This window comes from Ciona intestinalis, chromosome 9, assembly GCF_000224145.3.
Source record: "Ciona intestinalis chromosome 9, KH, whole genome shotgun sequence".
In the NCBI taxonomy this organism is placed as follows: domain Eukaryota; kingdom Metazoa; phylum Chordata; class Ascidiacea; order Phlebobranchia; family Cionidae; genus Ciona; species Ciona intestinalis.
This window is the reverse complement of record NC_020174.2, coordinates 3890056-3904359: the sequence shown is the minus strand read 5'-3', so window position 1 is coordinate 3904359 and position 14304 is coordinate 3890056. Positions and strand designations below refer to the sequence as shown.

Genomic DNA, 14304 nt, shown 5'->3' with positions numbered 1-14304 from the left:
TAAATGTATTAAACTGTTTACTCTTGACAACTTCCAGCGCCATCAATACCTTAACCTGCAATTTAAGGCTAGTGAATCATTATCTCAATAATGCTTTACAAGTACGTTATCCAATGGTTCGTGATTGGATTGGATAAACCAGCACCTAATCCACTTAAGTACTTTCAGTCAATAACAAAAACCTTTCTGCCAAACCAGCACTCAATAAAGACGATTGTTGTTGTCTCTGTATTTTGACTCTGACTGGATAATGCTATATATTATAGAGTATAGTGCAAGAGATTAACTTATATGGTTTGTAGATATTGATTGTATCATCTACACAAGATTTTGTTACGTTAGGTATAGCAACCGGTACAGTTCCAGAAAAATATACTTATTTTCCTTTAATTCGCTTGTTTTTGTAAGAAAAGTTACTGTTTTTTCTCATTTTTATTTTTAATTTTCATTTAAAAGCTGAAATAGGAGTATTTAAGTTACACATGCGCAAAAAATGCTTTTAGTAGTATACTTTTGATCGACATACATGAATTACGGATTTTTTATTTAAAAGATACATATTTGTAAATTGTCATTTAGGGCCTATAAGCTCAAAAGTAAACTACTACAACGGTGTTACAAACTTTAAGTTTAAAACATATAAAATGACCATGACTAAAACAGTACGTATGTGCATTACGCACAGCTGGCATGTTAGTGTTTACTTTACAAGAAAAAAAGAAGCCCCTACTGCCGAATTACGATAACCAAAGGAGAAAAGCTTCAAACTACTTCGTATTTACGTCAACCAAAGGCAGTCGCGGGCCTGCAGGTAAACTAATGAAGTAACAAACCGAAAACCAAATAGACATTAGGTTGAGGGAGACTATACAGTCGTTTTATTAGACCAGAAAAAAGAAAACAAGTAAAGTTGCCGTCAAGGGACCTAGTTCATGTTACATACACCAAGCGGCGATCAGCATTAGACCAAAAAAGTTAAGATAATAGGGTAAGCATAAAATAACACGAACTAGCGGAGCGTATACACATTCACAAGCTTAGAGCTTAGATGGTCATATTGTAGAAGCACTTTAACGTTGAGTGTTAGACCAACAGTGACCGGAACTTTACCTCAGTAGGGTAAGGTAAAGGTTCCAAATATTGGACAACCGCATGTGTGACTTATAATAGCGTATTACCGTATGCGAACAATTTGCATTGTTGTGTCCCACCGAGCCTAAAATGTCAAATAAAAGTATACGGTAGTCGTGCAGACCAAAACGGTAAGGGATTACTGAGAAATACGATAATGATATGCGCCGTTTTTGTCAGTGGAATTTAAATTGCTCTATTAAAGTAATAGGACAGAAAAGGTTGCAAAAGTCGTTTTGTATAGGGTGGGAGAGGACAGTTTAGCACATAATATCCAAAAATCCTGATCGTGTTTCAAACAATTAACAACGGTCTATGGAAGTAGTAGGGATATAGTTTTATAATTCTTTAAATGTTCTTTGTTTACAACCAAATGGGACCTGAAAATAGAATGAAAAGGTGTCCTATCTTCCCCCACCCTACTATATCTCAACGAAACATTCAACTCTAACGATATTTCAAAATGGCGGTATGTGTGTTTAGGTTACAATAAGAAAGCTACATAACAATAGCAAAGCAAACCAGTCAATCACAATGCTTTCTTTACAATAACCACGGTGTGTTTGAGTTATGGATTAAAGCCCGGATGTCTTGTACTTGCATTGTAAAACACGATCAGCTATTTCGCCACGTCGTGCCCCAGCCCGCAAGATCGTAATTTAGCTTTGAGTTTGTTTGTTTCCAGGTTTTAGACTAGCGACAATAAACCTGCATTTCTGCGCGCAAAGACTGAGCACGTACGCGAAAAACGAGCTCCGTCGGTCAACTATACAGACACGCTTAAGAGTAGACACATTGTATTCGACGAGGGTAAACAGAGCTTTAAATAGCTTGCTGGTCGTTGGTAGTTCACAAGCTGATCGCTTTTATGGCAGATTCAAGCAGCAAAGTCAACAGGTGGTCAGTAGTAGCATGTTAGCTAAAGGTACAATGCAGCATAAGTTAGATACTTCTACCTATAGCTTTGCGTAAATAATGAAGGTAACAAAACTGGCAGCAGATCTAGGCTGCATCTTTTTTTGCAGATATAGGACTGTGGCGTAAGATAGGGCACGATTAGTATATATATATAGCATCCAAATATGCGGATCGCGTTTTAAACAGTTAGCAACGGTCTATGGGAGTCGATTATATAATATTGTGAATAATCTTTAAATCTTACCAAATGGGACGAGAAAAGATAATAAAAATGTCTCATCTTACCCCACACATTAATGTCAAATTCTATAATAAATCCCTTTGAATTCCAACAGGGTATAATGTATCTGTGGCTTTAGCAACTGTTTGTCTATATTTATCTTCAAAAAATGACCATTTGCTCTTTTCAATTTCAAAAGCAATATTTGAAGTCGTTGGAAAACGTCTTCAAGATTTTGGAAATACTTTTGTGCGGCGGGTGTTGGTGTGTGATTTATCTCGGAAACGGTAGGTTAAAATTACATTTTTATCTGCGCAAAAACGTAGATTTCTGTACTGTGGAAATATTAGGGTGGGATGGGACAAATTTTCAAATTATTTTCCCGTCCAGTTTGGTAGTGAACAAAGAATGTTTAGAGAATTATATACCCGTAGCCACGAAGAGCGTTCGTAATTGTTAAAAAACAAGATCCGGAAATATGTGCTTTGTACTATATACAAAGCGATCGATCTGTTACGCATAAAGTGCGAAAAACTAACTACATTAGTCGTTCTTACGACATACTCATTAAAAATGTATGAACTTTTTTAGTAATGGCGGAGAGTAACACAATGCCAAGTATTAACGACGAAGTGATGGTATTCACCTTATGCTCGCTGCCTGCCTGGATCCTCACCTGTCTGACTTATGTGCTGTTCCTGTTCACTGCACCAAGAAAACAAACGATGATATTCGATTTGTTCCTGAACCTCGTGTTCTGCGCGGGTCTAGCTTTTGCGGTCGGTTTTGCCGGGACTAAAAAGGCTTTCTTGTGGCACTGCATAAACGAAGACGGCGAGCAAGTGGACATACACTACTGTAGCTCACCTGATTTCCTAGAGATCCGTAACGGAGGCGAAAACATGGCAGTTCTTGTACTGGGAACACTCTCCGCTGCTGTATATTTCACTCACATGATCTTTATGGCGGCGACGTTTTGCACGACCAACGCTCTGACAATGCACGGAGACAACAGGGGCATTTTTCAATCAGTAACGTGACGAGATTTCCCATAAATATAAGCTATTCCAATAGCATGTTGTTACAAAGTAACATATTTATCGTATCGTGTTGTACCACATGCATTTCCAGACGTTTTTTTAGATCCTGCTGCTAATGCCTCACTCGCCTTGTGTAACAAGAAAGTCCCAAAAAGGGGCGTCTTATTCTATATACTTTGAGTTTGGCCATATCTTCAGCATTTCTATACGAACATAACCGGTGATACACAATTCCTGAGCACACAAGAAAAATTCCTTGCAATCCGTGACATGGGGCACGATGGTCGTTCCATTCTATATATTTCTTATTCGTTGTTGGGTATACTGCCGATTTTACGAGACGAACGCCTACTACTCGTGGGTTGAATCATGTTTGTCGTGTAAATAAAACTTCACGTAACAAATATTACGCCATCATAACCGAGATGATTAAAAATAACTTTTAGCCAGCGTCTGAACTTTGTGAAGCAACCCTGTGTTATATAGTAGGGTGGGGGAGGATGGGACATGTTTTATTCTATTTTCTCGTTCTATTTTGTAGTAAACAAAGAACATTCAGGCAACTATAAAACCGTGTCCTCACGACTTCCATAAACGGTTGTTAATTGTTTAAATCACGATTAGGATATTTAGATATAATGTGCTAAATGCATCCCATTTTACCCCACGGTACTATAATACCCGCAGAAAATGTCGGCGCAAAACTCATATTTTTTGCGATAGTTTCCATACAATGCTTCTTGAACTGAACAGTTATATTTATCTTTCGTTATCAGGCAGCTTTTCAGGTAAGTCGAAGCCAGCAGTCATTTTCGTATCGGGTTCCAATTGCGGTATGCTGTTCGGCAAGTCGTTTCCATCATCCTGCAGCGCGAGACTTTTCTCTGAGGCCTAAGACCAGGTTACAGGGCGAGTCAATCCAACGGCCCACACACGCGCACGCAAACAGCCTCAAAACGAACAGTAAACAACAGCAAACGTTTATACGCTGGCGTTCAGTCGGTTTATGGTATACATCAATCAAAAGGCAGATTTCGCGTACGGTAAATTCTACATTCGTGTAGAAAGTTTTAACTAATGTATTCTACATTGTGTTCCCGCAGTAATATTACATAATCGACTTGAATAAAAAAGTAAACTTTTTTAAGTTAAATGTACTTTCGGTTAATCACGTTGTAAACCTAATCATTAAATGACCTTTTGTACACAACGGTTATAAACAGCTTAACTGTGTTTACAGGTCAAGCATGTACCAGCCAACAAATCCGTATCTTATAACTAAACGTTGTGGAAATAATGATATAATTTTCTAGACAGGGGGAAAATGGGACACCTTTTTATTCTATTTTCTCGTCCTATTTGATAGTAAACAAAGAACATTTAAATAAATATAAAACCGTTTTCCTTTGACTTCCATAGACCGTTGTTAATTGTTTAAAACACTGTCAGGATATTTGGATATTATGCGCTAAAGGTGTCCCGTCCTCCCCCCACCCTACCATATATAACTTAAATGAACATCTTATTTACCTTATCTGTATTGAGGTCGCTATTCTCAGAAATTTTCTTTTCGTTTAAATTTACTTGAACGGCCACGTTTTTCGTTTTTGTATGATTTGATTTTACCCGCAAATCGTCCAATTCGGAAATACAGGTTTCTAGTTTTTGTTGCAGCTCTATAAAACATAAGAGAATTGCACTGTCACTTATGTGTGTACTTTGGCTGTGAAATCTCGTCAAACATAGATAAGGTTTTAGAGTAACCAATACGAAAACCACACTTTAGCTTTAAAACTAGTTTATTTACTTTGGAAAATGAATTTTACGATCTATACTTACCAGAAATAGTTTTATTGCCAAGTTGTTCATTTCTCTCTAGCAGTTGGTTTGTTTTGGACATGGCAATGGTTGATTCAGATAAACTTGTTTTTGAGATTTCAAGCTGTTTTTCTAAGGCTTGATTTTCCAATTGCAACATTTTCGTTTTTCCAACAGCGGATTCTAACTATAAATAGAATTTTTTGATGAATTATGATAAGTGTACTTGGATAGTTTATTAGGGCCATTAGCTATATTGATTTAATCAATACTGTATTAAGACCTTGAATGGAAAACTAATTATAAAACAAACGAACTGACTCAACGTTACATTGGACTGCTTATTCTCATATTTATTAATTATATCTTGATTGTAATTTATTTACTTTATCCTCGCGTGGCCGGGAATGACAGTCTTTAAACATGGATGTTCTGTTTCATACACCTCGTGTCGGCTTACGAATTACCAAGTATGTTACTTTGTGGGTGATTATTTTTTGGGCATGTTTTTCATTTTTATTTGTGGCTGATAATTTGGACAACCCATTAGTGACTACTGGGCAATTGCTATAAGGACACATACGCCCACAATGGTGGCAGCGAAGAGCCTTGAACCCATATCACATTTTACCTGTATATTAATTTGTTCATATTTCTTGCTTTGATTTCCATTGCTTTCTTCTTTAAGAGCAAGTCTGCTGTTTAACTCTGCCACCTTAATTTACCAATAAAATAAGTATGAAATATCATATAATTAATATATACAGAATATTCTCATAACATTTCTAGAAAACTATAGTGTAGACACGGGTGTTCCCTTTCATACACCTTAAGTTGGGGTAATTTTTTACATTTTTATCTATATATATTTAACCATTTTAAACCCAAAACCGCTGTGTTAGAGGTATGTACATTAATCAAGTATGCTACGGCACGAATAAACCATAATACCTTACAAACTGTTTACTTACAGAAAAAGCCTGTTGTATTAAATACTGAAACATTTACAAACAACTGCTCAAACTAATATAGACCTCAAATACTAGATTTTTCTTTTCTTTTTTAAGATCTTCAATAATGCACTTCTGATGTTCTTTAACCAAAATTAAGTTTCGAATGATGTTACCGGACGCTTCAATGTTTCTTTCTAAAGTTGACTGTACTGCACTGGTCTAATTATATGGAATGAATTATTTGATAAAAGGTTAAAAAAACAGAAAAAAGGACCTTAATTGAACAACGAAATGAACTGGTGTTACTGTAATTAAATCTTATTCCATTTTAATTTCATGCCTGTTTTAAAAAACTAATTACTAATTACAATGGTTGCTATAACTTGTTAATAGACATATTCTAATATTTACATTGTGCAAAATGACTGCTTTTTGGAGTTATAAACTAATGGAAAACATGTGAAACCAAATACCTGCATATTATACAGCTAAAATTTGATCATGTTGCAAAATGCTAATATCTAATTGCAACACTAAAATTACAACCTGTTGGAGCTGTTGCGCTAACTTCTGCGCTGTGGATTGAAACTGAGTAGTTCTATTCAGAAATGAATCGCAAGACTTCATGCTCACTACCAACTTTTTCTCACTTTTCTCAAGCTTTTTTTCCAGATCCGTACTTATAAATAAAATGTTATAAAATTTATTTCAAAAAATGAACTTCTGAGCTGGTATGGTTTAATTAAAATTTACAGTTGCGAGATAGTGGTTTAAAACCGCATATTTCCTCAATGGAAGATAGCTTATATAATCCAACAGACAAAGTCAGTGTTACCCACTCTTTATAAAGCTATGGCAATCTTAATTGGTAAACAGTAGCCCATTATAAGCGTATTGGAATACAACATAACAATAAACCTCACCGTATAGCACTGAAACCAACAATTTTTGACTTCAGCTCTTTAATTGAGGATTCAGCAGCAGAAAGAGCAACTTTAAGTTTACTGTTTTCTTCCAACAAGTTGGAGTCACGGTTAAATCCACCAAGTTGTTTCAACTGCTGCTCTAATTCAGAACATCTCTCTTCACTTTTCTAGAAAGAAAACATTTTTTTGCTTTAGTATCTGACGGGCATTTGTTGAAACCAGTGATTCTTTTATAATTGATGGAAAAAGGGACACAGTTTTCTGTGAACTGTTGCACCTGACTAAACAGGCTTATCTGTGAGACAATGTAGGAATATTTAACTAAAATTGTTTTAGTTACACTACACCCTTATTTTCAATTTGGTCAGTGTTTTATATGCACTGGTAGGTATATTAAACTCTTTATACATTAAGATTGCAAAAAAAGGAACAGTCCGAATAGTGACTCTTATTTATCCTTATATGACCAGTTAACAATGTACACCACATATGCACTTACTTTTAACATGGACTGATATTTGTCAGCAGCATCACCAAGTCCAATCTTCTCACCATGCAAAACAGCAATCTTTCCTTCCAATGTTTCATTCATCACTCTATAGTGTCGTAACTCTTCAACGATCTGAAAATTAAGAAGTTGTTAAAAGAAGTGGTGCTTCACTGCTTGTGAAAAATCTGCTTGGTGTCTAGACCAGAGGCTACAAGTTCAAAGCCCGATCCTGCTACTATTATGGGCGTTTCTGTGCTTGGGTAAGACACTTATTGGCAATTGCTCCAACCCAGTAGTTCTCTTTTAAGTTATTCGAATTTTCCGTTATGCAAACATACTAAAAAAAAACTACGGCGAAAAACAGACGAATTAGTAACGTAATTTAGCTATAATATGTAAAATACGAACCTGAAGAAATTTATTCCGTTGAGTGAGGAACTGGGCTTGATCCATGTTACTATTTAGCATCATAAATATTTGTGTGAGATGTTTAAATCGTGTGTTTACTAAACAGAAAACTTTCTGTAATTTTGGGTTGGCGCCTTATTGGTGGTTTCCCCATTTAAAGAACAATTCAAGTTTAGTTTTCATAAAATTTTGATAATCAAAGCAAGTTAAAATTTAATAAAATGAAGTAGCATATCATACCAATTACAAACGTCTTGAGTCAAACAATACATATTCAATCAATTCGCTATAAGCAGAGTCCGTATATGGCTATAAACAATACTTTTATTGGTGGTAGTTTCGGTTAAAAATTCCAATCGCCGGGTGTCAGCGCGGAGGCAGGTATTTAAACTTTGGATAAATTAAAATAGCAAGGTGCTCAAAGTATTTTTTGCGTTTAATTTGTAATTAGCTCAAGTGTACCAAGGTGAGGCAAAATTAAAATTTCGTGTCTGTATACATAAATCTATATACCCAAAAAGTACATTTTATGTTTTAGAAAATGAGAGGTTGGGCTATACAAAATAGGTTACGCATGGGCGTTTACCTTTTATATATAAAACAAAAACTGTGTGAACCTATATTGCCAATATTAAATACATATATTAAGCCGAAGATTGCAGACTATCTATTTACAATGTTAAAAGATCCTAGTTTGTATAGGCAAAGGGTCAGCCAATAGTATTGTTTACAGCGTGGACACAGACAAGAAGGTGCGTAACTAGGTATTGGAATAAGTGACCAATAAAACTCAATTCGGATATTGCGGTGGGAAATTGCGGGACGACCACTGATGGCTTGTGTTAGTCTATAATGCCGGGCCTTCGGTGTGCAAACAGGCTTAGCAGAAAAGAGGCGATTTGACAAACGACGTTAATTATTAACGGGCTCAAAGAAGTATTGCCTCCCGCCCATATCTAGCCCAATCCTTTGTTATCAAATTTGGTTTCAGTTATTAAAGTTTTGAAACATTTTGCAACAATTTGGGTAATCTGTTTTCCTGATTTCTTAGTCCCCAAATAATTATATATACGGTATTTTGCAATCCGAGGGCAACGGCTGTTTTCATCTGTATTGCTTTTAGACAAGTAAGGTCCTCTACGAATTTTCGCACCTGAGTCAGTAAAATTGTCGAAAGCGACGGCTTGGTTATTTATGAACTGACGAACGGAGTGTTCGAATAACCTATCACGTGTCGGAGCGTCACTACACACACAGGTACGTCGTTGACAGATTATCTATTTGCTGAGGCTTAGCATTTCTCGTTGGCCATAGTTTAGGTTTAGAGGGTGGTAAGGTACACATTATACGTTTACATGCAGCTCGTCCAAAGTTGTAGCTCTTGGTAAGCATAAACAGTTGTGGATGATTGGTTAATCGCTGCTGGTTTAAATATACGAGTTTTGCAATTGAGAACTGAATTAGTAAAAGGGATGAGAGACAGATAGAACATGACATTCATTGTTTGGTATTTTTTAAGCAGTGGAATGTAATGAATTCCGCCTTACCGTTTCACCGGATGCAGAAATAACGCATCGTTTACGAGTGTTATGGCGTGTGGGTTTTTTCAGAGTGGTATCATGAACTGTTGACCTGGACCACAGTGACGAAGTGGGCAGATAGGGCCGAGCAAAGAAGCCATTCAGTTGCGTTCAGCCGCTTCCAGCACCGTCCTGTGTAAGCCAAGTCATCACGAATCGGTGCTTGCTTTGTGTGATAGATTAGGCCCGAATAAACCCACCGTCGACGTAGGCCGTACATCAACCACCACAAAGCGATTTGGCGTCGAAAAAAACGTTCTCAACCTTCTATGTTACTCAATGAACCCATTCGAAATGACCGAGGTTTATTTAAAACGACTTAACCCCACACAGAACAATAGTGGCGTGAATAGATTTATTAGCCGACCCAGCTAAGCTAACTTTATGAAGATTTATTACGTTGCATGGCGTTAAAAAGAAAATAGCACCTGAGGGGCAAGTATCCTGTGTGATACGAAGATTGTCAGACAGTGGAAAATTTGAGGTTCACAGAAAAGGGGGTGTTTTTTTAAGTAAATGCTATCACCTTTATTCCCAATGCGACACCTACGCGTTTGGAAGTCAATACGTACATACCCTTTCACGAGGCCGCAAACTAGCTATTACGCTAATCTATTTTTATTATTCGAGCGCTCGCACATTACAATAAAACTATACACACATTATAATGTAACGCCTGTAATTTGCGTCGACGACGTAAGGACGCTGACGCACGGTGACGCCAATTTTCAATGTGTCCAGATGTTATGCCAAAGATGCTGTTCCGTGCGCTGCTTCTGGCTTATACGAGAAATAGTAAAGATATCAAAAAACGGCCTGGGTGACAACAGGTGTTCAGTTCCTGTCCTGGGATTAGAAATGTTGTTTCAAGCGCAACTGCAACGAAGCGCTTCACTTCACAACTAAGGATCGAAGGTGCGAATAAATAAGGGCTTAAACCGTTCGGATTGACGCCAAAGACCACGTACTTTACAATGTATGTTATTTCGTCGCCTATTGTGTGAAAAGTCGAACCCAACTGGAAGCATATACCAGAGTGGTAGTTATTTGTTACAACACGTTTACACTCGTTTCGTTATTAGACTTGTATCATGTTGTGAGCATACCAAGGAAGTGACAGGGGTTGGCCTTGTCTCCCCGTTTCCCGTTTCCGCGATAAGGTGTGCAAATATTGGTTCCCGATGTCAACCAAAACACTCCTTTCAATTGGGGTCAATGTGGCCAGTTTTCGTTCCTTTTTTTCTGATTTCTTTTTAGTTTTACTTTCACTGAATACGAATGGACTGAAAGCGGTTTAACAATCCTTTCAATTGAGAAAAATGTGGCCAGTTTTCGTTCCTTTTTTCTGTTTTTTTTTTGTTTTACTTTCACTGAATACGAATGGACTGAAAGCGGTTTAACAATCCTTTCAATTGAGAAAAATGCGGCCAGTTTTCATTCCTTTTTTCTGTTTTTTTTTTTGTTTTACTTTTACTGAATATGAATGGACTGAAAGCGGTTTATCAATCCTTTCAATTGAGAAAAACGTGGCCAGTTTTCGTTCCTTTTTTCTGTTTTTTTTTTGTTTTACTTTCACTGAATACGAATGGACTGAAAGCGGTTTAACAATCCTTTCAATTGAGAAAAATGCGGCCAGTTTTCATTCCTTTTTTCTGTTTTTTTTTTTGTTTTACTTTTACTGACTATGAATGGACTGAAAGCGGTTTGTACGCCTCAACTAAACTATTGGAGCATATACGGTTCGTGGTCGAAGGGCCTTTGTTTCAGTGCCCGCCTACATATCGCATTACACAACCTATGACTTAGGGTGCAGTCTGTACTTAAGCTTGAACGAAAAGCCTCACGTAGCGTTCATGAATACATCGCCGTACAGCTATTTGCTGCCTTTTAAAGGCGTGTTTGGCGGGCACTAAAACCTAAAAATAAATCCCAATATAGAGCACACAATGTGCACCACTCAATTGGATACAATAAAAAATGTGGCAGCGTGGTATCGGAACCGAAACACATCTTTAACATAGCTCTACAGGGAAAGTTAAATTACATACTTTGGTGGGACGCGAATTTATTATGATACCCCCTGTACTTTTCACCTAGCGAGGTACTGAAAATTGAAAGACAGCTGTTTTAGTAATTTTTTAATAGTGTATGATTTACGAAACAATAAAGAATTCTTACAAGTATAATTTAAGATTCTTGTTTATGGTGAAATTCTCGAAGCATTGTGTTTTGTAAACGCAAAAGATTTCCGACGTTCTATTGTTCCTTCCCGTCGGTAAAACCTGTAGGAATATTCCGAGTTATGTTGACCGACCACTCGGCCGGGTATGGGCAAATTTGTACTGCCGATAAAGCTGGTGCGTTCCATGATAAATTTCCACTGATGCTTCAACGAAAGCACTCAGGCCATAGGCAGACGTGTCACTCATTAACCAGCGTCGCTCTCGTAAATTAATTTAAAGCTAAAACCAACACTTCCGACCCTTCGACGGCTCCATGCTACAAGCGCAAAGGTTGAGGTGTTAACGGGACAGCCATAAATTTGTTTTAGTTGGCAGGCGTTCGACAGGTATAATACAGTTCTCAACTTAGCGTGGTCGTTTCGGCAAGTTTGTAGCGGTTATAAACACGCATGGGACGGGAACTGTAGCATTTATAGTATAGGGTGGGGAAGAAGGGATACCGTTAGGACATATTGTCCAAGTATCCTGATCGTGTTTTGAACAATTAACAACGGTCTATGGGAGTTGTAAGAATACGGTTTTATAAATCCTTAAATTTTCTTTGTTCACTACTATAAATGGAACAATCAAATATAATGAAAAGGTGTATATAGTAGGGTGGGAAAAGATGGGACACCTTTTCGTTTGATTTTCTCGTCTCTTTTGGTAGTAAACAAAGAACATTCAAAAAATTATAAAACCGTATCCTCACGACTCTCTTAGACTATTTTAAATGTTTAAAACACGATCAGGATATTTGTATATTACGTGCTAAAGGTGTCCCGTCTTACCCCACAGTACTATACGTGAGTTTCGGAGTAAGGTGCTGTAAATGTAGGTCAATTTGTAGGTCATTGTTTAATATTCAGATACGAAGTAAAACGAGTACAAAAAGGTTGACCACGTTTTTGTTCAAACCGACACGCATGTTTGTTAACAAAATGCGGTTTAATCTGGATAGTTTGTCTTAATTTGTCGACAAACCAGTGATAAGGAGCACGACTGGGCAGTCAGCCGTAAATAGGTAATTTAGTGCGGAAACAAGATCCTTTCAAAACAAAGTGGCACCCGGGAATGTAGCTACCGAGTGACCCTACCTTGTCCGACAACAAGCAATGTATGCAGGCGATATCACCTGGCCAGCTTTATGTGCTTTGCAAGTGGAGCATGTCGGTCAGTCTCCTAGACCGCGGAACGAGACACGGAGCCAATTAAGCCCACGACCCCGGGCCCGCCGCGCTGACCGGCCTGAGCTCAATTGACCGGATAGCAGAAAACAAACCGGGTTGTAACTTCAAACACGAGCTATGCGGTCTGTTGTGTGGAGGCGACCAGCCTAAACGGTGTCGTTATTTTGGGGGTGGGTATAAATTGGTATATTGATACCAGCACACGAGTTTATTAGACGGTATGTATATAAGTGTCCATTGTGCATACTTTATCGCATCGCTGGCGAATGTGCTGGGAATGGTAACCTAAACATATATACGATAGAATAGAAAGTTCAGCTTATTATTGTGTCTCGTCAGAGGACGTCTCTGAATGTGTTGAAATGTGGAGCGAGATTTGGATTCCTTGTTCGGAAGCCGATTAGGAAAGTCGCAACTGACGCGGCAATTGTATTAAAATCGGAAGGATTTCAACACAAACGATAGTTAACAATAGTTGCTTGGCAGTGCCCCAGTGGAAGCCGCCAAATTCTGTGGGAGACCAATGACAACGAAAATATTATTTTTGTTTAAAATCACAACTGCTATTGTGGCAGTATAACCTTGGGCACGAGCTGTCTCCTCGGCTGTTTTGAATACATTTCCTTTACCCATGAAAGGTATATGTAGCTTTTCATTAGTCGATGTAAAAGAAATCTCTGGTGAACCGGGATCTGTCTCTATAGCAGTCGAGGGATTAGTTTGTCGGGAGATATTTTGATAAAACCGAGGGATGTTTATACAGTTACTGTCGAGCTATTGATCCGATGTTAATATTTCTTGTCAATTACTTATTGAAAGATATGTGTCTGTCCTCTGCGCTTATGTGTATATGGTGAATTGATGTTTGATTTTTTCAAGAATGCTTTTAGAAACGTAGATAAAATGTGATTTTGTCAGGGGGTTTCGAAATGCGCATCGTGAGATTTTATTTCTTTGTTGAGCAGAACATCAAAAGTGTCGCTTATTTTAGGTGCGTTTTGCAATGTCATATTTCAACAACGTCGGTGGTTTTAGGCACGCGGCATTCTGTTTTAGCGAATTGGTTCAGAACGGGTTAGGCATTGTTATCGAGGGAATAGTAACAAGTTGAAGACGCTTCAAGCGTTGGCTTTAAACTGAAAGCGAAATATGCTCTGCAGAAAAACAGTCGCTCCGTAAACATGCGGGGTTAGGACACCTCCAGTCAAGCGGTTCCCGGCAAGCAGAGGAATCTTGAAATACAGTCCCGCTGTGCGTTTCCCGGGCACTGCTGGCCTAACACGGAATGCGAGCGATTGTGTGTGAGAGAAAAGAGACCGAGAGAGGCAATCGCGAGAGGCATATACGACAGACTCGAGGCGCTTTCACGCGCTTGCGGTAATCGAAACGTTAGGTGCAGTTTTTTAAT

General features: G+C 38.0%; 2 protein-coding genes across 3 annotated transcripts; one reads left to right on the top strand and one right to left on the bottom strand.

Annotated features, from left to right (window-relative positions):
* Nucleotides 1–1494: 1494 nt before the first annotated feature.
* Nucleotides 1495–8139, bottom strand: LOC100182222. 2 transcript variants are annotated; one of them, XM_018813461.2, is made up of 9 exons: nt 7905–8139; nt 7506–7628; nt 7004–7173; nt 6627–6759; nt 6162–6299; nt 5759–5842; nt 5149–5314; nt 4840–4985; nt 1495–2050 (listed from the first exon to the last, which is right to left on the bottom strand). In XM_018813461.2, the coding sequence occupies exons 1-9, from the start codon at nt 7965–7967 to the stop codon at nt 2033–2035; spliced, it is 1041 nt and encodes a 346-aa protein (XP_018669006.1). In that variant the 5' UTR covers nt 7968–8139; the 3' UTR covers nt 1495–2032. The 2 variants fall into 2 exon arrangements, with proteins under 2 accessions (XP_018669006.1, XP_018669005.1); XM_018813460.2 differs by lacking the exon at nt 1495–2050 and adding an exon at nt 3882–4200.
* Nucleotides 2382–3713, top strand: LOC100187031. Its single transcript, XM_002128687.5, has 2 exons — nt 2382–2556; nt 2861–3713. Exons 1-2 carry the CDS (start codon nt 2439–2441, stop codon nt 3307–3309), a joined length of 567 nt encoding a protein of 188 aa, XP_002128723.1. The 5' UTR covers nt 2382–2438; the 3' UTR covers nt 3310–3713.
* Nucleotides 8140–14304: the final 6165 nt, after the last annotated feature.